General features: G+C 44.0%; 1 protein-coding gene across 1 annotated transcript; it reads right to left on the bottom strand.

Annotated features, from left to right (window-relative positions):
- Nucleotides 1–807: 807 nt before the first annotated feature.
- Nucleotides 808–23,500, bottom strand: SNAPC3 (small nuclear RNA activating complex polypeptide 3). The gene is made up of 9 exons (XM_033086341.2): nt 23,196–23,500; nt 14,260–14,337; nt 12,944–13,028; nt 10,080–10,184; nt 9,435–9,584; nt 5,984–6,066; nt 4,578–4,742; nt 3,625–3,732; nt 808–1,079 (listed from the first exon to the last, which is right to left on the bottom strand). Exons 1-9 carry the CDS (start codon nt 23,438–23,440, stop codon nt 932–934), a joined length of 1,167 nt encoding a protein of 388 aa, XP_032942232.1. The 5' UTR covers nt 23,441–23,500; the 3' UTR covers nt 808–931.
- Nucleotides 23,501–24,802: the final 1,302 nt, after the last annotated feature.

The raw sequence follows: 24,802 nt of genomic DNA, 5'->3' as shown, positions 1-24,802 counted from the left end.
ATCTTCAGAGCTTCTCAAAACCATGGTTTCTTTTGCCAGGTATTCTCAAATATCCACATTTTACAGTTCACAGCATCAAAACGAATGTAATGCTGTAAAAGTGTATTGTATTTTTCCATGCCAACTTATCTGTAAAATCATACTTGGAAAAACACGCTAGACAGACTTCAAGTGCTAAGGACTTGTTCCAGCTCACAGGAAAGGATTACATGCCTAACTTGAAACCCAGCAGTAGGCTCAAGCCTCAAGCTGTCATTGGTTTTAACAGCAAGATCAACACATTCAACAATGTCATTGGCTTGGGTTTCAATACAGGATGCGACCAAAAGTATCTATTCTATCACCATCCATTGAAATCAGGTGGGGCAGTCATCTTTATCTTTTCACAGCCCATCCTTCCTCCAGGGAGTTATCTTTTGCTAATGGCCCACTGAGTCCCAGTGTGTCACTGATAAAATTACTTCATCCCATTGAAAAATACTCCAGCCAGGGGGAAGAGCCAAGCCTTTCCTACCAAGATATAAACTGAGATTTGGGACACCTTTTTCCACTGGACTCCAGAGGAAAACAGGACTTTCCCACATCATCACTGGATCTTTGGAATGAAACTGCACCATTCTTCTACAGGAGCACTTCTTCAACTGAATCACATTTAATGGGACTGCTACCAACACCCTGACTTATGTGGTGTCAGGCTGTATTTTGACTTTGTCAGTGTTTAAAGTTTGTTCTTTGTAATACTGTATTTCTATTTTAATTTTCTTAGTAAAGAACTGTTATTCCTAATTCCCATATCTTTGCCTGAGAGCCCCTTAATTTCAAAATCATCATAATTTGGAGGGAGGGGGTTTACATTCTCCATTTCAAAGAGAAGCTCCTGCCTCCAAACAAGGACAGTCATTCACTGAATTATTCCTGGTGTGTGTCAGTTTCAATTGAAAATCCCAGGGTCAACATAAGGATATGCAAGAAACTCCCCCAGTTTATTGCCTTCTGCATTGTAATGGAGCATCCGAAAACAAACATCACAGAAGAAACAAGGATCCTCGGGTGCCAGACTGTCTCTGTTGGTTACCCACCTGCAGGTTACAAAACACAAGGATTTTTTTTTGAGTGCAACACATTTGTGGCAAACATCTCAACATTTTACTCAGAACTGGGGATGGTAGCAACAAACATCAGTAATAATTTTATATACCCAAGGTAGTACCTATATTGCATATCTCCCATCCCATGCATACAGTTCATTTCCAAGCTCCACACCCATTCCCAGTAGCTACAGAAGCACTTCCTGAGAAACTCCTCAAACCTGTGTAGCTGCTACAGTGCATAAAAAACCAAACAAACCAGGAATCTTCTGTCCACCCTGTGGCCATCTAAGTCATAAAAGATAAATCTTTTTATTCCCTTAATGCAAGAAACTGTGAAATGGAGCAGACATGTACTGACCCAGGCTCCTCTGAGTAATCAAAACCATCTGACAGTCTAAAAGCAGGACCCAAATGATGCAGCCAAGACAAGGTGTGGACTGCAGCACACTCCAGCAATCACTGCAGTTAACATGAACACAAGTTAACATGTACTAGGAGTGCCTGCCATGCCACTGAATAGTTAATTTTTGATAGCACTCAAGAGGCTATGACAGCTGAAGGCCTCTGGTGATTACAGATGCTATCTGCACAGATTAGAACACACTGGTAGCCAGCCAAAGCAGCTCTGCTGTCTATGGTTTAGCATGTCCCCACTTGAGCTTAGTGCTTAATCCTGGTTTTAATTTAATGCATTTACATCACCTCTGGTAATGCCCTCCCCATCCCATCCTTCCCGCATATTGACCTCCCCTTATGGCTCCACCTCCCCTTATGGCCAATGCCTCACAGATTATAGGCCCTTGTGAAGGCATACTCAGGAACACTAGGATGGACTCCCATCTCAAGGGGAATTGGCTCTTTGCCTGATTCCAGGGAAGTCTAAAGCCAAACAAGCACGACAACGAAGACACAGTTGCTGTGTCAAAAAGAGGCTGAGAGCATAAGCTGTCCTGAGGGAAAAAAGAGGCAACCAATGTTTTTGCAAATAAATCATTAATATCTATAAAATCAGGGAGCCTAGCTTAGTCTTTAGAGAAATTTCTACTGTTTATTGAAAGTCTGTCTCATATCTAAATTAATGTATAAAGAACACCAAATTCATATTCTGCTCTTTAAAGTGCAAAAAATCACAAAGAGTTCCTTTAGTAACAGCTGCAGAGCCCACAGTTTTCAGGTAGAGGTTAGGAGTTTCCTCTGGTGAAAGTTAAATGCCTTTTAAAAATCTCTAGATTTCATTATGTTAGAGTTGGACAGATCTATACCTCCGCAGATGCTAGACTAAACAAAAGTGCTGTATGATTTTTGGTAAATGAATTTGAAACGCGTCTTGCAAAGGAGGAAAATGCATTTTCCCCCAAAAGCAGGATTTTCAAAAGTACGGTAAATTCACGAATACAAGCCGCACAGAGTATAAGCCGCATATCCGGTGTGTTGGCAACATTGATGTCTTTGTCAATAAATAAGCCCCACCCGGAATATTAGCCACACTTTAGTTCGCCGCGAACTTTCACAAAGTCGTCATTTAGTAACACAATCGCGGGATCGCCGGGGCTTACTGGCTTACTGCCGACCTCGGAAACATTGTTTCCAAGTGAAAAAAGACACATCCTTTATTTACAAGCCGAAAAAGACAGGAACAATAGTGTGGTCATTTTGCGAGCATTCCCAATGGATCCGCGTTGCCTTTAAACAGCTGCTCAGCCACGCGGGCAGGCAGCTGAGCTCCGAGCGGAGTCACATCTCCGTGCTGGCACAGGAGCGGCCGCTCTACCCCTCGCAGCCCTGCGGGGCGAGCGGCCGCTCTACCCCTCGCAGCCCCGTGGGGCAAGCGGCCGCTCTAGCCCTCTCCCTGCGAGCCGAGTGGCCGTTCTACCCCTCTCCCTGCGGGCTAAGCGGCTCCCCCAGCCCTCTCCCTGCGAGCCGATCGCCCGCTTCATCCCTCTCCCTGCGGGGCGAGAGGCTCCCCCAGCCCTCTCCCTGCGAGCCCAGCCAGCCCCGCAGCGCACAAGACTGAAAACACTTTAAAAAGTACAGAGAAATATCACACACTTTTATCGAACTGCCGAGGTAACTTGCCGAGGTAACTCATCCCGATAACAACCCCCACCCCTCAGTAACGCTGCCATCCACAGGCAGACAATAAGCTGTTCTCTGATTGGTTCATCGTCGGAACAACGGGGAACCATGGATTTCAGACTGTTTCGGCTCGAGACTGGACCAGCATGATACTAGGTAAGGGCAGATATCACATTTTTGTTCATAAATTAGCAGCACCCAAATATTAGCCGCACTTCCGGGTTTCCACCAAAATTTTTGTCTAATTGCTGCCGCTTGTATTCGTGAAATTACTGTAATTGGTAAGATAGCCAAGCTCCAGATATGCAAAAGAACATGAAGAAGATGAGTGCTTGAAGAGTGAAGATTATTATTCAGAAACACATACACAGCTTTGATTTTTACTATTTTTTTAAGTTAGTAGCAGCACTTAGGAAGACTTAATTAAGACCACAATAGCATCAAGAATGTAGCATACCTTGCTGTATACATCTTGCACACAAAGCATTTTCTGGTACAAAGCCAATGTTTCTTGACTAGCAAGGGATATAGACTCCTATCCAGGCAGTCATCATGATGGATAAGCCTTGAGGGAAATAAATAGATATAACACATACAATAAAGATGTTGTCATATTGAAATTTATCTGAACATAAGAATGGACATTGAAGATAAGGTATGATTTGAATTCTCATCCAAACTATGACTAGACTTCCACTTAACATTTCTTAACATAGATGAAGATCTTGAGATAAGAGAGACTGCTAGTTGTACCATCTGTAGATTTTATGGTCACAAGTAAATTCAGTTTGTGCAGTAACTCAGAAGTCTTCAGACCATCTCCTTCCTGTGGTCTTTTTAAAGCTTTTATCTCCTATACCGAATAACAAGCTATTGTCAGGTGAATCTTCAGATCACCTATGTGCAACATTTATGTTTTTCTCTGGATTATGTTCCTTTTGGAAACCATGATGTATTATCAATACTTTGATAAATCAGGCACCTGTGAACATAAAATTACTCAGCCCACTATTTCCATTTCTCTATTCTCTTTTCAATTCCTGCCCCTTAGCTACAAGTTCAAACTAATAGTCCAGTTGAGTCCAGCCACAGCCTGCAACATTCTGCTCCCTGGTGCTCCAGAATCAGTATGTAAATCTGCCACACATTAGCTCTACATAGAAAGATCTTGACACTGGTGGTTGCCATACCTTATACAGCACAGTAATTACAAAGCACTCTTTGTATGCAAATTAAAAAGAAAAAAGCGAGTATCGCTTCTTTCAGGGATACTCTCATTTATATGGAAGAAAAAACTAAGCTCAGCAGAAGACAGCAGAATAATCTTCAAGCAAGTAAGTTAGTCTAACAAACATTTTTATTTCATTTTTATTTTTATTGCCTAAGGACTCCCAAAGAATAGTAACTTACCTTATATCTGTGATTATAACGATGTGTTCACAGTTCCCTTGGTGGCAGTAAAGGTATGGAAAGCCAATTTTGAGGGATAAATCATTAAATACGTAGTCCTCCATCTTAACAGACTGAAAGTTTTCATAGCCTCTGTCATGAGATTCTGACCACTCTATAATTGTTCTGAAAACAGAAAGGCCATCAGCATAGCAAAGCTATGAACCATGAATGCAGAGAAAAAGATGCCTTGGGGACATGCAAAACTCTTCACTGAGACATGGTTAAATGATGGAAATCAAAACAGTTCATGACATTTTGTAATAATTTGAGATGATTTCACAGAAATACTACAACACCATAGAACTGTTCACTGTTCTTATGGAACATCTGCCCTTCAGTCCTCACCAGGCAGCTTCCTGAGGAGTTTTAGTCAGTGTATGCTCCTGATGGCACCCATCCAGGTCAGACTGTTCGCAGCACAATACTTCTTAATAGTAAGTCTTCCAGTAATTCAAGCTGGTAGCAGGTCATTTTGCCCCCTTGGTCAATTACTTCATTTTAAAGCATTAAAAAGCTTTTTTTAAATTTAATTTTGTTTTTGTCAAGGAGAAACACAAAGCTGACAAGTGCAGTTACATTTCCAAAATTTAGCACTGGAAGGGCACTGGCCAGTGTAAATTTCTTTCAAGTTTTTCAGCACACTCCTAGACATAAGGCATCTAACTCTACGAGTTGTGTATACTATGACATGCCCTTCTGTGAAGACCATTGCTGCTCTCAGACAGAAAGACAAGAAATAAAATATTAATTTCCCTGAAGTCACATAAAAAGTCTGGCAGAACATCAGGGTCCAACAGGGTCAGCTCTTCCATACCAGCCATTTTAAACATTTTGGTCTCCTAAATCTCACTAGTGTAACAAACACCAAGGCCATACTTCCTTAAAATATCAGATTTCTGATCACAGATCCCATGTTGACTTTACAATAAAGGCATTCAGCACATTTTCAAGACTGAGTAGGACAACTACTGCCATACAGCTGAGCTCGTTGCCTTTCTGACCCATCTTCTACCTCACAGGCAAGTCTTTTGATTGCCATCACAAGTAGGGAAGGTATTTAAAAACCTAGTACAAAATGCCACCTGTTACTTCACACAGAAATCCTATCTCAGCAGAAAAAAACAGGATTTGCAGGTTAAAAAATGGATTCACACTCTTTTCAAAAGGGAAACAAATAGATGGAATAAGTAGAAGTTAAACTTCACTGTAAAAAACAATTCATCATGGAAAAACAGTAAGAAAAGTCCATTCCAGCTTAATACTCTAGACATTCTAGTATCCGTAACAGCACAAGTAATAAACAAAATGAAACATATTTTATGTTCCTTAAGGTTTTCCTTAGCCAACATCTAGAAATACCATACCTGCTCAGATCTCTGCATTCTGGGTATCTTTTATCATTATAGAAGATGCCTTCAAAGTAGAAGAAAGCAGATTTGTAAAGATCCTGAGAGACAGAGAGAGAAGTCTCCATCAGTGTTATGAGAGAATAAACACCTTAAACAAGAACATGTCAAAAATCCAAGCATTTTAGGCATCTAAATTATATTAAGAGATCTCATTCTACAGGTGTCAGAAAAGTTCTGCTCTGATTGTAGATGCTGATGTGACAACTAGGCTCATATGATTGCCAACTAAGCAGTTACCCTGCCGATATTATTCGCAAGCCATTACACTCAAGCCATTACTTTAACGTTCTTCTCTTATTTCTGTCATAGCAGCTATGGACTTCTAGAAAAACACAGAAGAAAAACACAGGCATCACTACACTAATTCAGTAATTGCAAGGCACTGACTTTAAAAAAGAATAATATTTTTTAAAATGAGCTAGATTTAGTGTGTTTACTTGGGGTGGCTACCAGATAACTATCCAGCTGCTCTCTCACTCCTCTTTAATAACAGGATCGGGGAAATAAAATAAGACAAGCAAGCTCATGGGTTCAGATAAAAACAGTTTAATGAGAAAAAGCAAAAGCAGCATGCAGAAGCAAAGCAAAAAAAAAATTTATTCCCTATTTAGCATCAGCAAGTGATGGTCAGGCAATGGAATAAGCTGCTCAGGGAAGTGGTGAAATCACCATCCCTGGGAATGTTGAAAAGGTGTGTGAATGTGGCACTTGGAGACATGGTTTAGAGAACATAGGGACAGCATGTTAATGCTTAGCTCAGCTTCTGGAGTGGATTTGGCATCTAGTGACTATTGCACTCCTGGTATGAGTGCTATAAACTATTAACTATCTTTGATAGAAGAGAATGTTACAAATGGACTGTCTACATGTGACAAACTTGGTAATTGAGGAAGAATTTTGAAGGATGATAAATTTTCTTGTGAGACCCTAGAAGTGAGGTGACTTGATTACACAGATGTGACCACAAAATGCTCTCATGCGTAGCTGTGCATGTGTGTACGCGTGTGTGCAAGGCTTCCATAAGTCTGTGTCATTTCACAGTACTTCATGTTCTGATCAAATGCACAGAGAGTTAACCTGGTATGGAGAAAAGGTTCCTGAGAGTAGCCCCTGCGCATGCTCTGCATTTTTCACAAGGAGGAGTTGATAATACACCAGTGTTTTGGCTACTGCTGAGCAGTGCTTCAAGGCTGTTTCTCCAAGTGTCCCCAAGACCAGTGGGCTGGGGCTGAGTGAGAGGCTGAGAGGGAATGTAGCTGGGACAGTTGACCCAAAGGACATGCCACATCACATGATGCTGCGGTCAGCAATAAGAGCTGGAAGAAAAGAGGAAGGGGCTATTCATGGTGAAAGTATAAGTCTTCTAAAGCAGCCACTATGCATGCTGAGGCCTCAGGAAGTCGTTGGAAAAGAATCACAGAATCATTAAGGTTATAAAAGACCTCTAAGATCATCAAGTCCAACTATTAACCTATCACCACCACGTTCACACAAGTGCCACATGCACACATTTTTGAACACTTTCATGTCTGATGATTCCACAACCACCCTGGGTACCCTGTTCCACCCTTGCAGTGAAGAAATGTTTCCTAATATCCAATCTAAACCTTCTTTGGTGCAATTTGAGGCCATTTCTTCACATCCTGTCTCTTCTCATCCAGGAGAACTGAGAACCTATCTGGCTACACCCTCCTCACCCTCCATTCAGACAGTTGTAAGAGAGTGATAATGTCTCTCTTGAGCCCTCATTTCTCCCTCAGCCACTCTTCAAGGACTCAATAATGATTTTTCCCCTTCATTCTAAATGGGAAAACCATGGACAACCAGGCAGTGTCCATCACCAGACTAGTCTGGGGATGCTCATTTGTGCCCAGAGGTCTCTTTGAGTTACTAACTCTAGGCTGTCAAAACACAGAAAAAGCAGACACCAGGATTAAAGACAGGATTTCTCAGATGACCTGCATGAAGACACAGTGGTTGGGATGTGTTTTACATTCAGATTCTTTGATTCCCTTCTGTCTGTTACTGTTACCCTCTCTGCTGCTGACACAAACCTGGTATAAGTGGGTTGATACACCAGAGGGATCTTAACACCCCAGAAAAATGGGCAAACAAGAACTTGGTGAGGTTGAACAAGGAGAAGTACAAGGTCTTGCCAGTGGGAATAAACAAGCTGATGCTCCACTGTATGCTGAGGGTCACTCAGCTGGAGAGCAGTTAGGCAAAAAAGACCTGAGGATGCTGGTAGATCCCAAAGCGAACAGGAGCCAGCAATGCGTCCTTGCAGCAAAGACAGCAGATGGAGGAGATGGGATCCTGTGCTGCATTAAATAAAATACCACCCACAGGTCAAGGGAGGTGATCCTTCAGCTCTCCTCAGCACTAGTGAGATCATACCTAAAGGCCTGTCTTCAGCCCTTCAAACCTAAAGGCTGCTCAGTGTAAGAGAGACATGGACATACTGAGACCCACAAGAACCATGAAGATGAAGGGACTGCAGCATGTCTCCTAAAAGGAGTCACTGAAGGAGCTGTGAGTTAGAACCATGAAGAGAAAGCTCAGAGAAGGGAATCTTAACATACATAATACCTCTACGGAGCGTGCAAAGAGGATAGAGCTAGGTTCATTTTAGCAACCCTGAGTGATAGGATCAGAGTGAACAAGCACAAACTGAAACACATGCATTTGCCCTGACCTTCAAGAAATACTTCTTTACTGACACAGGTACTGAACACTGACACAGGTTGTCCAGGGATGTTGTGCAACCTCCATCCCCAGAGATGCGCAAAATGTCAGGACATGGTCATGGACAACAGACTGTAGGTGGCCTTGCTTGACCAGAGGGAGTAGACCAGATGACCTCCACAAGTACCTTTCAACCTCAACCATTCTATGACATGACATATATGTCATATAACGTATGATCAAAGTGATTCAATTCCAGTATTTTCAACTAGATTACTGGTTTTGACCATATCCAGAGAATACGCAGTACCTTTGAGAGAGAAGAATAATCTTCATCCCTACATTTGATCAGCATCCAGTTACAAACAACACAGCACAGTGGGATGGTCTAGCTTATTATTATTAGTGGGATTAAGTTATTACCTCTGGTGTTTCAGAATACAGCTCAGAATCAAATCAGTCCACAGGAACAGATCTACACAAAATTCACCGCTTTTGTTTCAATTTCCTAGCAGTAGCAATGATGATGTTTTTCTTGATGTTGCACTAAATAGATTATCTTGGTAATGCCTATATGAAGTATTTACTTGCAGTGCAACCAACAGGCAGAACCAATGCAGTTGAATTTAGTGCTGAAGAAAAAACAAAACAAAACTCTGCCTCCCTCTCTATGTTTTCATGACTCCTATACATGTAGAGGGCTCCACATAGAAAGTTTTACCTTGCTGATGTGCTCTGGTGCTTGATCTGGCTGACTGCTGAACTCACCACCTATCTGGAGGTCACTGACGCAGGAAATTGAGTCTCTCAGCTCAGTGAGCTTCTGGCTGCCCAGTACAAGGACTGTTTGGTAGGGTTTGTGATCTTTATGCTACAAAGAACAGAGCATACAAACTTCAGATAAACTATAACTTGTCAGCATCAGCACAGCTCTTCATTTGACAGCCTAAGGTCATTTACTGGAAGCATCTGGTACATTACTTCTCTGAACAGCATCTTGCCACAGCCTCTCCTAAGACTGACACTTGAGAGTTTTATTCAGAAACTCAAAAGTTACATTCTCCATCAGAAAGTGCAGAAAAGACAGCAAGTCTGAGCTCCCTTATCCCAAATCCAGAAGGAGTACTTTAGTTCTCCTGTACTTCCTGTAAAATAAATTAACTACTGTGGAATTATTGTAAAAGTTATGTTATGTAAACCACTAACAGAATGAAAGCCAGATTCAGAAAGAGCCTTAAGAAATTACCAGAGTTGAAGAGTTTACCACATGTCTTCAGGAGACTCACTGATTTTAACAGCTTGGGAGAGCAAGATATTACCTGAATAGGAAAGAATCTGAATACAACCCAGAGAATTTCATACCAACCTTCTGAAATATAACAGGATAAAAGATGTTCAGAGTTAAAAGTAGTTCTCCCTCCTCAATTAGATCTGCTGGATTGTCTGGCCTCTTTCCAGTTGCATGTGACTCCTGGAAAAATATACACACACATGCATATATATCTATTTTATTGGTAACCACATACATACATATATCTATATATATATAATAAACACTGAATATACATAATAAACCTTGGGTAACATTCCAAGAAATGCTAAGAAATGCTGACTGATTTCTGACTATGTAGCCTTCTGAATTGAAAACAGCCTACTTCTTCACGGTGGAAAGGTGAGAAACTGTTTCAATTACTGATTTCAAGCATGTTCCTTCATTTCTTAGCTTTGTTGCAAGACAGTTGGTTGCTCCTTGGTTATTGAGAGGCCCTGCATAAAGGAATTAGAAGCTGTTGTCATGCTACCCGCATGGAACCCAGCTGCTACCACTTTATTCTTAATGCTTTAAAATGTTCTCTGAATGCTTTCATATGTAAAGGGGGATTGCAACCCTTAACTCGGGAAACACTAACCTAGAAAATATATACAGAATGAAATATATGAAAATTACAGTCAGTGCAACACTTACTCTTTTTCAGGAAGCTAGACACAGCTGGAGGCCACAATTTCTCCAAAATTCAAACCCAAAACCCAGCAGTGCCCTTGCCACAGTACTGTGCTTTAGAAAAGAAGTACAGTAATTTCACGAATACAAGCCGCACCGTTTTGACCAAAATTTTGCTCCCACACCGGAAATGCCGCTTACACTCAGGAGCGGCCAATATGTGAATAATTTTTTGACATTTTCAACCCCGGGAGTGCAAACCGAGTCAGTGCAAACTGCAAAGTTGAGCACCTGCCAGTAAAACCCTGCATTTATGTGGTTGTTACAAATTGTTACTCTGTTGCACGGTGGGTGGAGCTGCTCTGTGCAGGCAACACAGGGGGTGGGGAAGGCGGGGCAGCTCCCTCCTGCTTGGCCCCGCAGCCCAGGGGGAGGCAGGGGGCTCTGTGCTGCTGGCCCCACGGCTCAGGGGGCTCTTTTCCCCATGTGCCGCCGCCGCAGGAGCGGGGTGGCTCCATCCCCACCTCCTATCGCCGCCGGAGGTGCCAGCGGGCTCTGTGCCCCCCCTGCCACCACGGGGCAGCGCCAGGCCGGGGCGAGTGAGCCCAGCAGCAGCAGCGGCTGGCCCCGAGCGGCCCCACCGAGTGGCAGCGCCGAGCTGGGCCACCCAGCCCTGTCGGCAGCCCCGAGCCCTCATGGCCCGAGCCGAGCCTGTAAACCCCGCCCTGCTGCAATTCTGTTACTATTTGGCAACTTTGTTGCACGCGGGTCCTCGCTGCGAACGACAGAGCGGCTTATACTCAGGTGCGGCTTGTTTATGGACAAAGAACGAAATGTTTGCCAACACCCGGCGGTGCGGCTTATATTCAGTGCGGCTTGTATTTGTGAATTTACTGTAAATGCATCCCTACATTTCCATCCTGCTTTGTGTTTTAGACAGACACTTTGTGTTTAAGCTGTGAAAATGAGGGAGGGTACTTTTCTGTGGCTGTTTCCTCCTTTTTCAATAAATCAAGAGAATACTTCCTGCACAAAAACCTTCCACCAGCATGGAGTATTCCTCAGATTTAGTAACAAGAACTTGTACTCCTATGAGATGCAGAGACACTTGTGCTCTCTGCCTTGCATCCTGGTTTCTTCATGAGCGACATTTTAAACTCATGTTCCTTACTGCTTTTCTCCTACACAATGGTATCACAGCCACAAACACAGAAGCACAGCTCTGACACAGCTTACTTAAAGAATACAATAAATGCCAATGTACTCATTCTTCAGAAACGGCAGTAAGACATCACTCACTGAAACACTTTATGAAGGTTTCTGTTGCTAATACTTTCTCAGGTGTTCCCCAGGCTAAGAGCTCAGCAGAGTAGTTACAATGAGCCTGGGTCTCTGAACAGCTGAAACATGATAACTCATGACAGACCAACTCATGACAGACCAGGAAACCTCAAGAGAAAAACAAGTCTAATAGTCACAAGAGGTTTTTTTCCTCACTACACTTCTGCCCCTAATCCCTTCAGCAGTCCATAGCTTGTTCAAGCTATGGACTCCAGGATTTCACTGTCCCTGAAAGAGTTCAAAGAATGTGTATATGTGGTGCTTAGGAACACAGTTTAGTGATGGATCTGGCAGTGTTAAGGTAATGGCTGGGCTCAACGATCCTAAAGGTCTTTTAACCTTAATGATTCTATGAACAATTATGAAATTAGGTTTTCCTGTTTAGGACTTCAATGGTTGTGAAGAAATATTTTTTTTAAAAAAAAGGATTAAGCATAGTTTAAAAAATCCAGTAAGGCTTTTGAGGGGCTGATGACTGCACTCTTGGTTCCTGGAAGTCCAGAATGGCTGAAAACTCGGGCTACAAAGCTCAGAATTAGGAATTTACCACCACTGTGCTGCTACTGTTTTCTTTTTTCAGCCCTACTGAAATTAGCTCACAATCATTCACACACTGAAGCTTAGTTTCCTGCACCTGACTCCAAGAGCAAAACCATTACACATTTTGTCTACCTCTATGTCTAGCAGTAAGTTCACAGCATCTAAAAAAAGCAGTCATATAGTGGTAAGGAAAGGAATTACTCCTGAACTACATCCAGTATGAACAGACAGTTATGAGCAGACCTCCTGTCACATCTTTCTATACAATGTCATTATCTTTAATCATTACCTGCAAACTTGTATCTGTAAACATTTACAACATACAATTCATAGCGGTGAGTAAAAAAGTAACCAGAAGTTGTATTATTTGGCTGCCCTGAGATTCTACAAGACGACAGGCAACTTACCATCTCATAGGCAAGAGTTTCTTGTCTGCAAGCCCGATCCACAGTAATTGTTTCTTCTCTCCTCTCTAAGGCCTTCTTTCTAATTCTGAGGGGCAGGAACACAAAATGTTGTTCAACAATTTCCATGTAGAACTTCAAGAATTTAATATTTTTTAATGGCACAAGCTACTACAGAGCAACTTTCAAAGAGTAGGATTCCTGTCTGTCTTAGTGGGACAAACTAACTTAAAATACTCATCTTCTGACTCTCATGAAACCTGATAGTGCATAGGTCAGCTTGTGGGCTTTTTTCCCTCCTTATGTACAAATGGCAGGTTGTATTGTGAGTTTTACACTCACAATTAAAAACAGCAAAATGTTGTCTGAAGAGGCTGTCCTAGGACAAAACACTTTGTGACCTTTGAGGAAGCCGCCTCAATAATTCTTTCTGCTTCAAAAAAATTGAATTCATGTTCAAGAAAAACACAAGGAAAAAAACAATCCACAAATATTCTTTCTCAGCCCCACAGCATAAACACTTTAGAAAAACCCAAAAGCAAACCTTCATTATCATTTGTAGAACAAAGAGCATTGTAAGAACAATTCCTACTAAAATACAGGTATTTAACCACTGCATGAGCACCCAATCCTTAACATCCAGGACAAGTTTACTTATCCTCCAGATGTTCATAAGGATTTTCAGTAACAATCAGGCTTAACACTGATCACCGTCTAAACACATTTCTTTACATTGGTGCTATGTAAAGTACAGCAAAGGCCTGACCTGGCCAAGTTTGACAACTGGTAGAAACCTTACATGTATTGGTTAACCTCTGAAAGGTGCCAGAAGTATCAATGAATTCCATGAACAAAACAAAATTCAACAAAACAAAATTCAACAAAATATAGCAGGTTCAGATAAAGAGGTTATCTGGATACAGCATCGGTATTTACAGTCTGGTTGTTACAGTGGGACTGAGAGTTACTACAGGTACGAGACAGGTTTTTTTGAGGAACCACACACACAATTATCAGGATGCTCCTGCACACTCCAAACTTAGGCACTACTTCAGAAGCACCTAGGTCCAGAAATCCTTTTCCAACAAAGAAGATGGCATATTCTGTATATCTTAATAAAAAATTCCTGAGCAACATTTAATCAGAAGACTCATGCCAATGACCACATTGTAAGCTGGTGGTTTCTACCCTTACGGTACTTTTGTGCCGTGCTTCAGAAAGCATTGCCTGTTCATGAAGGAAGCAGCCAGCTATACTTCCATGCTGATTTTCCACCCCACCCCAAATAAGGATACCATGAGAGAACTGTAACAGCATACCTAAGAGTGAGCAGATTGCTGTCCTCAGGAATAACATCTGGGTCCTCTTCTTTTTCAGAAGACATTAACATATCAATGCTAGAACAATAAAAAAGTAATAGATAGAATCATGGAATCATGGAATAGAATAGTTTGGGTTGGAAGGGACCTTAAAAGATCATCTAGCTGCATTCCCCCCAGCAGCATTGGCAAAAACACCTTTCATTGGACCAAGCTCCTCATGGGCATGTCCAACCTGGTCTTGAAAACTTCCACGAATGGAGCATCCACAAATTGTCTGGGAAACCTCTTCCAGTGCCCCATCATTCTACACAGTAAACAACTTCTTCCTGATATCTAATCTAAATCTAGAGCTATCCTCATTGGACACGGCAGTGATTTCTCACAGTCTGTGTAGAAGTATGAGAGGCAGGAACCTGGAGGTGGTTTCCCCACCTGATCCATTTATGAGTTCCCATTTCAGGTTATGCACTGCAGCACACCAGATGCAGAGGAACCATCATAGGTACATCCCTTCCTCTGCAGTCCTTCCCAGAAGCATTTTGCATTAATCCAAATAGAATTTTATTCAGCTTAAAAATAGTCTGCGGAAAAAAATATTTAAAACAGAGGACCTGCTTTGAATCAGACTCAATTGCTTTTGTCTCTCCACTTTTGCAGACTATATAAGGCTTACTCCAGTGCCTAAGTCCACCTGCAGTTTGAATCCCAGCAAACTCTTGCACAAACCCATCTCTTTATCGGACAAAAACAGCACCACTGAAGTCCAGGAAAACCTTTCAGACTGTACCACTTATCCTCAATAACATTTATGATTTCATTATATTCTTTCTCATTATAATCTTGTAATATTCCCCATACCAACAATCATATCACTAAGTAACAAATAACGCTTTGGAGTGGAACTGCATAGGAATACAAAGTACAGTAATTTTACAATTATAAGCCGCACCATTTTGACTAAAGTTTTGGTCTGTACCCAGAAGTGCAGCTTGTAATCTGAAGCGGCTTATATATGAACAATGTTCTGAAAGTTGCCAACCTGGAAGTGAGAGCCCGCGGCAGCCCCAAGCCAAGCTGGAGCCCAGCTGGCCCCAGCAGAGGCGGGGAAGCCTGGCAGAGGTGGGGCCGGCAGCGTGGGGAAAGCCCGGCAGCGTGGGGGAAGCCTGGCAGAGGCGGGGTCAGCAGTGCGGGGACGCCCAGCAGATCTGGCCCAGGGTGAGCAAACACAGCAGCGGCAGTGCAGGCAGCGGGCGGGGGTGAGCGTGGTGGCAGCACCGCCTGGCCAGCCCTGAGCGGCCCCGCCGAGCAGCAGCACCGAGCTGGGCCACCCAATCCCGTCGGCAGCCCCAAGCGGGCCAAGCACGCCCGGCCCGGAGCCGAGCCAGAAACCCTGCGATTCTGTTACTAATTGGCAACTTTGTGAAAGTTGCATGTGGCTCCTCAGACCCCCACTGTGAATGAAAGTGCAACTTATAATCAGGTGCAGCTTGTAATCGTGAAATTAATGTAATTGAGGATTACAGTCTGAAATCAACTGCTACCACCTGACAAAAAGCAAAAGTCAGAGAGAAAATTTTGATTGTGGACAGATGGTTTTGTTCTGATGAGCCAATAAAGTCACTCTGTATTGACAGTAATACCAATGTACTATTGTTTAGCTATTTACCATTCAGCAACACACTAAGTTTTAAACTTTGTGTCTCACAGTTTTCATCTCAAACAGAAAATATTTTTTTTAAAATTGAAAATGGGATTCTTTCAGAAACGCCATTTTAAAAGCAACTCTGCAGTAATGACTCACAACCTCCAGGAAACAGAATGAACCTTATTCTTACATTCCCACTTGAGAAAGTGGAGGCAGAGACAGTCAAGTGAATCCTGTGTTAAATGTAGACTGAAACACAGCTGAGAAATAGTAATTTAACTAACAGAAAGATAGAGAATGGCACTTTGGAGAACACAGTTCAACCATTAGCTTTTAGATAGGACTGTTCTCCAGGTACCATAGAGCTGTGTTATGAGCAGCCCACATAATTACAGTAATTTCACGATTATAAGCCGCAACATTTTGACTAAAATTTTGATCCGATCCCAGAAGTGCGGTTTATAATCAGGTGTGGCTTATATATGGACAAAGAACAAAAAATTGCTGTTTTATTTTGGAAGACAGATGTCTGCTGAGAAAGGCAGCAGCTTCTCTTTGAAATGGAGAATGGAAACCCCCTCCCTCCAAATTATTATAATTTTGAAATCAAGGGGCTTTCAGGCAAAGATACAGGAATTAGGAATAACAGTTCTTTTCTAGGGAAATTAAAATAGAAATACAGTACTACAAAGAAACAAACCCCAAACCCTGACAAAGTCAGAGTACAACCGGACACCTCGTCAGGCAGGGTGTTGGTAGCAGTCCCATTAAATGGTGGTTGCAGTCCCCTTGCAGTGACAGATGTGATTCAGTTGAAGCAGTGGTCCTGTAGAAGGTGCAGTTTCCCTCTGGAGGTCCAGTGGTGATGTGGAGAAATCCAGTTTTCCTCTGGAGTCCGGTGGAGAAAGGGACTACCTTAGTGTCCCAAAACCTCTGTTTTTATCTTGGTAAGAAATGTTGGGCTCTTCCTCCTGGCTGAAGCAACTTCCAGTGGGATGAGGTAATTTTATCAGTCACACAGTGGGACTCAATGGGCCATTAGCAGAAAATGACTGGCTGGAGGAAGGATGGGTTGTGAAAAGATAAAGAACAATGCCCCGCCTGGTTTCAATGGATGGCCCATTAGGAGAACATCTCCCATGGAGATAAGGATCACTGCCCCCACCCTCAACAGATGGTGATAGAATAGATACCTTTTATCACATCCTGTATTGTAACCCAAGACAGTTGCTGACACCCAGACGTGCACTTTATAATCAGGTGCATCTTATTATCGTGAAATTACTGTAAGTAAAGTATATTCCACTGACAGATGACTCACAACTGACCCTTTCTGTAAAACTGACAACATGACCAAGTTATTTATCCAGTCTTCTGGCACACGGATCAGTGATCCCACTCACCAAAGAGCCCAAGTCACTTGAATATGTACAATTTTGAGGAAATTACTTCGTATTCAGTTCTTTAAACACCGCAGTTATTATATGCAGGATCTGAAAATGCCTGTTACTTACCACTATGAAGTTTCACTTTCATCAAAGGTAACAGTTTCCCATTTCCCCTCTGATGCAAGAATCCACAATAATATGTCAGAACTTACTAACAATATTTGTGTTTTTCTTTCTTTCTTACCATAGCCCTAGGTTGAATCTCTGGCTGTGCTATCCACACCATGACCATTAATTGCCTGCTTAAGAGAAAAAAATAACATCCCTATAAAAGCTGCTACAAGCAGACACTATGTAAAATAATCGACATTAAAACTGTTTTCTCTTTTTCCTTGTAAGGACTGAAAGCCAGCTAGTATAAAGGGATACTGACATTAAACTGGTGACAAGTTTAATGGAACCTTGCAAGTACTGGTGCTACCACTTCTCACTCCTGAAAATTCAGAAACCCTCAATTTCCAAAGGAAAAGCAGAGCACCTCTTTTGGTATTAAAAATCAGTCTAATAATTAATTACATATGCCATTTGTCTTGGGTTGCAATATAATATGCGACAAAAAGTATCTGTTCTATGACCATCTGTTGGGACCAGGTGGGGCAGTGATCCTTATCTCCAGGGGAGATGCTCTGCTAATGGGCCATCCATTGAAACCAGGCAGGGCATTGTTCTTTATCTTTTCACAACCCATCCTTCCTCCAGGGAGGTATCTTCTGCTAATGGCCCATTGAGTCCCACTGTATGACTGATAAAATTGCAGTAATTTCATGATTACAAGCCACACCATTTTGACTAAGATTTTGCTCCCACACCGGAAATGCGGCTTACACTCAGGGGCAGCTAATATGTGAATAATTTTCTGACATTTCCAAACCCAGGAGTGCAAACCGAGGTGCTGAGCCAAGCACCGGCCAGTAAAACCCGGGTTTACGTGATTGTTACACATTGGTTACTCTGTTGCACAGGGAGTGGAGCCAAGATCCCTGCTGGCAGCGCAGGATGCGGAGCGAGGCAGGGGAGCTCCCTCCTTCCTTCCTCTCCCGCAGCCTGGGGGGAGGCAAGGGCTCCGTGCTGCCATCCCCGTGGCTCGGGAGGGAGACAGGGGGCTCCTTCCTGACGGCCCCACGGCTCGGGGGCAGGCGGAGGGCTCTCGTGCCTGCCTGCCGCTGTGGGAGCGGGGGGGCTCCTTCCCCTCCTGCCGCCGCTGCCGTGGGTGCCAGTGGGCTCCATCCCCACCTGCTGCCATGGGACTCCTTCCCCACCTCCCACTGCAGGAGCGGGGGGGCTCCTTCCCCTCCTGCCGCCGCCATGGGTGCCAGTGGGCTCCCGTTCCCCTCCTGCCGCCGCCGCCATGGGTGCCAGTAGGCTTCCGTCCCCTCCTGCCACCATGGGACTCCTTCTCCTCCAGCCGCCACCGCGGGTGCCAGCAGGCTCCCGTCCTCTCCTGTTGCCGCGGGAGCAGGGGGGCTCCATCCCCGCCTCCCACCACCACCACTGGTGCCGGTGGGCTCTGTGCCTCCCCATCACCGCGGTGCAGTGCTGGGCCGGGGCGAGTGAGCCCAGCGGCAGCCGGCCCCGAGCGGCCCTGCCAAGCGGCAGCGCCGAGCTGGGTCATCTGGCCCCGTCGGCAGCCCCAAGCCCTCATGGCCCGAGCCGAGCCAGTAAACTCCCACCATGCTGCGATTCTGTTACTATTTGGCAACTTTGTTGCACGCGGGTCCTCACTGCGAACGACAGAGCGGCTTATAATTGGGTATGGACAAAGAACGAAATGTTTGCCAACACCCGGCAATGCGGCTTTTAGTCAGTGCGGCTTGTATTTGTGAAATTACTGTACCTCATCCCATTGAAAAATGCTCCAGCCAGGGGGAAGGGCCAAGCCTTTCCCTAGGACACCATTGTATCACATGCACTGAAGTTTTGAAAGGCTTTGCTGTCTGTCCTTACACACAGGCCATGCTGGAGCTCCCCCTGTGTAACTCCACTGCTACCAGTGGAACCACATCAATATTTAGTCCATGGCCCTCAGGAAACCAGGCCGGACAAACGGGAAGTATATGCTCATCCCTTCAGAAATTAAGGCTATGTCAAACACCTAAGAAACAGAAGTGCACGAAATACAGAGTTTGCACTGGGAGCACCTCAGTCCTGACTGCCACAAGGGGGATCCTACTGGGATCCTACTGTGTCCCCACAGAGACTATTCTCTGCGTGTATTACAAATTTACTTAGTGCACACAGTTCCAACAGGGGGGAAAATACTGGCCATGCTATTTAATGGAAATCAAGGTGAAGTGTAAGACACTAATGAGGAACAACAGTTGAAAGTATTACTTGAAAAAAGTCAAATGCAAAGCGTTATATGAATTTATGTCCCCTATAAAGATATTTTAAGGTGATCAAAAATAAAAAGGCCAAAGAGAACTCTCTGGAAATGTAGACTTGGACACAGACTACCAATGAAGCCTTTAATCATTGTGACCTTACTTTTCCCAGAATATTCTAGCAGCACAATCATTTTTCTCTTTTAGATATTCAAAGATATTTTAGAATTTGGCCTGATATTTTATAAAAAGCAGATAGAGTGTTCATATTACTCTTTATATTGCACATATTTTAAAGGCAGTACTTTCATCACCTTTGAGACACTAATACCACAAGATGCTAAATACTAATACGTTAAGACGTTAATGCTAGCTTAATGCAGCTTTATAACACATCCCAAGAGATATTTACAACTACCCCTTCTAATAAAACAAGAAGGTGAATTAGGGCTGAAGTTGAATAAGGTACCTGCAAGGCTCACCTCTCTTGACCTACCTAAACCCACAGTGGCTTGAGGCTTAGCCTGCCCTGTACATGCACGCAACAAATCACACAGAAGACAAAACAGAGTAACAAAACTCATCATCTCCATTCAAGGACTTCAGTCACTCAAACACCAATTACGAATACCAAGTTCAACTTCTTTGCTCACAGACTCCTGAGGCATTTGAACAATACCTAGAATTTTACTCTTTTGATACCTTGGTTATTTAAGAGAAGTACTGATGGAATTACTGATGGAACTTTCCAGATGAAGACATAATTTTACACCTGTTTAAGACCTGATGAAAATATGAGCTATCTCTAGAAAGAGTATCAGTCTACAACTTGAGCAATATGCAAGGCATTCCTATAAGTCAGATGGAAGTGAGTGAAGACAAACTTTTTCTGCATTCTGTTTGCAGAAATGTATTATAGGAAGAAAATACAAGAATAATAACAAAACAAAAACAAACAAGTAAAACAACAAAAATGAACCAACAAATAAACCAAAACACCAACCAAACAAAACAAACAAAAATTAAAACAAAACAAAAGCCAAAAAAAACCCCACCAAAAAAACCCCAACAAACCCAAAAAACCAAACCAACAACAAAAAAATAACACCCCAAAGTAACCAAACAAAAAAATCCCCAGAATAACCACACTGCAATGGGTGCCCAAGGAGTTAAATAGCATTTAAACATGATACCATTTCTCCTCATCAGAAGACTCTACATTGTCTGGAATACTTAAATGTACACTATGTCACTACTCAAGAAAAGATTTAATGATGGATATTGAAAAATTTCATCCATTAAGGGTTCCTTTAATTTAACACTATTTTAAAAACAGATCCACATCTTCCTCTCTTCTACCCAAAGAAATCTTACTTAATTTGCCAGAAGTTTTCTTAGAAGTAGAGTCAGAAAAATCTGTGTTTATATCAATTATGTGTTAATTTCAGTACTTATATTTACACCAGTAGTAAATGTGATCCCAGGATATCATAGAACAGATCTTGGTATAGCCCAGTGTTCTCATCTCTCCTCAAGGGAGGTATAAGAGCAGCTCAGAACAGGTGAGTGAAAGTGATCAGAGGCAGCGATTTGAGGTTGGCCAATGTTAATAAAAGACTCAAGAGACTACGGCTATTTAATTTAAAAGCAAAAGCACATGGAGATTATGGATTGGGATTTACAGCCTAAACAGAGGAAAGGTCACACCAGGATGTGCAGGTTTAGCTTCATTCTCCTGCAAAGCCCACAAAAGGCTGCCATATGAACAGTTCTCTCCCCTTCACAGATCACCAGGTTTTTTTCTCTTTTCCCAAATGACCACTGCTCCCAGTACACTCAGTCTCAGACAGACAGCACTGCTCTAACACCAGCACTAATTACACATTGCTCTAACACCAGCAAATGCAGACAGCAAGCGAAATGCAGCAGGCATAAACAGAAGAAAGTAGAACAGAAGGAAAAAAGGTGGAAGGAATGTGGGGGAAAATAAACCACAGGAAAAACGCTTTGGAATTCAAATAAAAATTGCAACATACAGGCTCAGGCAACAGAGTTGCCACAGTAAGCAAGGCACAGCACAGGAGGAATCAGGGACCATCTACATTGGAAGAGTTTACAGACTAATTGTCACAGTTTCTGCCACTCCAGAATACTTTTTTTTTTAACCATCATCATTCCCTATTTAACTAAGTATAGTAATGGTAAAAATTTATGCTAGTCACCAGAACTGTGACAGCTGAAGCACAAAGATCTACAGATAGGATCAGAATTTTGGCCATGTCTTGTTTACTGATGGACTACAGATAAATTACTGACTGTGATGCTTTTCTACAGGGATTACTGCCTGAAATCAGACCTTTTCTACAGGTGACGGACAATTCTCACTATCCATGTGACCTGTGTTAGACGCTGCTGCTGCTTCAACACTCACAAAGTACTTACACAGCTGTGACTTCACCACCAGCCCTGAGAAAAACAAGTCAGTGGAGGCTAAGGCCCAAGAGACATTCAACAGGTAGTGTATGCTGCCAGCTACCCGAATTACTCCAAATGATGTTTCTAAGGGATTCAAAAGAATAGAGTAGGCTTATATTAGTATTGGGAAGTTGTCTGCTGTGAGGGTGTTGAGGCACTGGAACAGATTGCACAGAGAAGCTGTGGATGCCAATCCCTGGCAGTGCTCAAGGTCAGGCTGGGCAGGGCTTTGAGCAATCTGCTCTAGTGAAAGGTGTCCCTGCTCATGGCAGGGGGATTGGAACAAGATGATCTTTAAACTCCCTTCCAATCCAAACCATTCTGTGATTTTATGATTCTTTGTTATTACAAAGAGATGTTTGGCTTATTTCTTCACATAAGGTATACATTTCATTGTGTGACTGGGGTCTTCTAAAACCATGAAGATGTTCAGGCACCTCTAAGTACTTAACCAGCACCATGTTGTTAAACGTTAACCCAATTAACTTTAAGCACCAAACTGTTCAAATTCACGGACGTAACACAGTTTCCACCACCAGAGCACTACCCTTCAGGGCATATCTGGCCTACAAAAATGCTGGTGACCAACTCTACATAAGCAATTGCTCTATAGGATAAAGAGTATTCAGTACAAATGAAAAAGGGGCAAATTTAGGTTGGGTACTACGAAGAAATTCTTTACTGTGAGGGTGGTGAGGCACTGGAACAGGTTGTCCAGAGAAGTTGTGGATGCTGGAACTCTGACAGTGTTCAAAGCCAGGCTGGATGGAGCTCTGTATGCTACTTGGTCTAGTGGAACGCGTCCCTGGACGTGGCACGGGGCTATATGGCCTTTAAGGTCCTTTACAACTCCCCGACCGTCTATGATGCTGCATTTACTCGGGAAATGGAAACAATCGCGTGCACAAGCACCTTCCGCCTCTCTTGAGGAACCGCCGCGGCGTCAGGCGACAGCACCAGCCACCTCCCCCGCCCCAGCGCCGAGCGAGGCCACCGGCATCCCCCCCGCACCGGAGCCGAAATCTCGGCCTGGAGACAGCCCACCTGCAGACGGCGCGCAGCTCGGCCGCCGTGCCCGGCGCGCAGCCCAGCGCTGCGGCCACGGTCGCGTCCGTCTCCTCCGCCTCCTCCGCCGCCAGCGAGAGGTCGGGCGGCCCCAGCAGCCGCCGCCAGCCGAGGCCCAGGGCACCCACGCGGAACGCACGCGTGTACAGCTCCGCTGCCTCGTAGTCGGGTGCTTCTGCCGCCGCCGCTGCCATCGCCATGTCCGCGGCCATGTCCGCCGCCATGACCTCCGGGCCCGCCCTCGGTCCGGCCCTGCCACACGCGTCACGGGCCCCGGGCGGGGCGCAATAGAGCGGCCCAGCGTGAGGGGCGCGGCAGAGCGGCCCTGACGGGCGGCGCGGGGCGGAGCGGCATTGCGGGCGGGGCGTGACAGAGCCCGGTGTGAAGGGAGGAGCGGCCCGGAGTGAGGGGCGGAGCGGCCCTGCTGGGCGGTGCAGGGCGGAGCGGCCTTGCGGGCGGGGCGTGACAGAGCTCTGTGTGAAGGGAGGAGCGGTCCAGAGTGAGGGGCGGAGCGGCCCTGCTGGGCGGTGCAGGGCGGAGCAGCCCGGAGTGAGGGGGGCCGCGTGACCGGGAAAGCGACTGCGGAGCCTCTGCCGTGCGGGAGCGAACGGGTAGCGTTCGCTAGGGAGAAAACAATTCCAAAATCAAAGGCAAAACACCCCCCAAAAAGAGAAAACAAACCAAAACACACACCACCCCAAAAATAATTTCTCAATTAATTAAAAAACGCACCGCGTCCATTGTTCTAGAGCTGTACAAACACTTGCACGCAACATCACGGAATCTATGTGAGATCATTGAGTCCAACCTATGATCGAACCTAGTCATCTAGACTGCCAAAACTAAGTGCCGCGTCCAATCTTTCCTTAAACACCCTCAGGGACAGTGACACCACCACCTATCTGGGCAGCCCATTCCAATGCCCAATCAGCCCTTCTGTGAAGGAATTCCTTCTACTGTCCAACCTAGACCTCCTCGGGCACAGTTTAAGACTGCCCTCTCATTCCACCACTTGTTATCTGGGGAAAAAGATCAATCCTCACCTGGGTACAAGCTCCTTTAATATGCTTATTCTCCTCCCAAAGTGAAAACTTAATGCTTTGGTACAATGAATATAGTTAATGAAATACATAACCTTTTACCTAACTAACACTGCTTCTACCAACACTTAAAAGGATGTATATGTGCTAACCACCTGGGAATTCTTCCCTGAAGTAGTGTGACAAAGCTGAAGTGAGCACAACCTGTTAAGGAGGAAGACAGAAGTAGATATGGATTGCCCTAACCTGATATACCTGATGTACACACCCATTGAACCACAGCCTTTGCACTTGCTTCGAGACAAAATATTAATGGAATCAGAGAATTATAGTTTGAGTTCAAAATGGTTTGAGTAGTAACTAGCCGTTAACAACCGTCCAGTTACAGCCCTCATTGTTGTGAACATGGATACCTTCTAGTAGAACAGGTTGCTCAAAGCCCAGTCCCACCTGGTCTTGGACAATGCCGGGGTTGGGGCATCCACAACTTTTCTGGGCATCCTGCTCCAGGTGCCTAGCCCTTACAGTAAAGAACTTCATCCTAAC

Source organism: Catharus ustulatus, chromosome Z (assembly GCF_009819885.2).
Source record: "Catharus ustulatus isolate bCatUst1 chromosome Z, bCatUst1.pri.v2, whole genome shotgun sequence".
Classification (NCBI taxonomy): Eukaryota; Metazoa; Chordata; class Aves; order Passeriformes; family Turdidae; genus Catharus; species Catharus ustulatus.
Note: the sequence above shows the minus strand (reverse complement) of the source record. Positions and strands in the feature narration are given on the sequence as shown.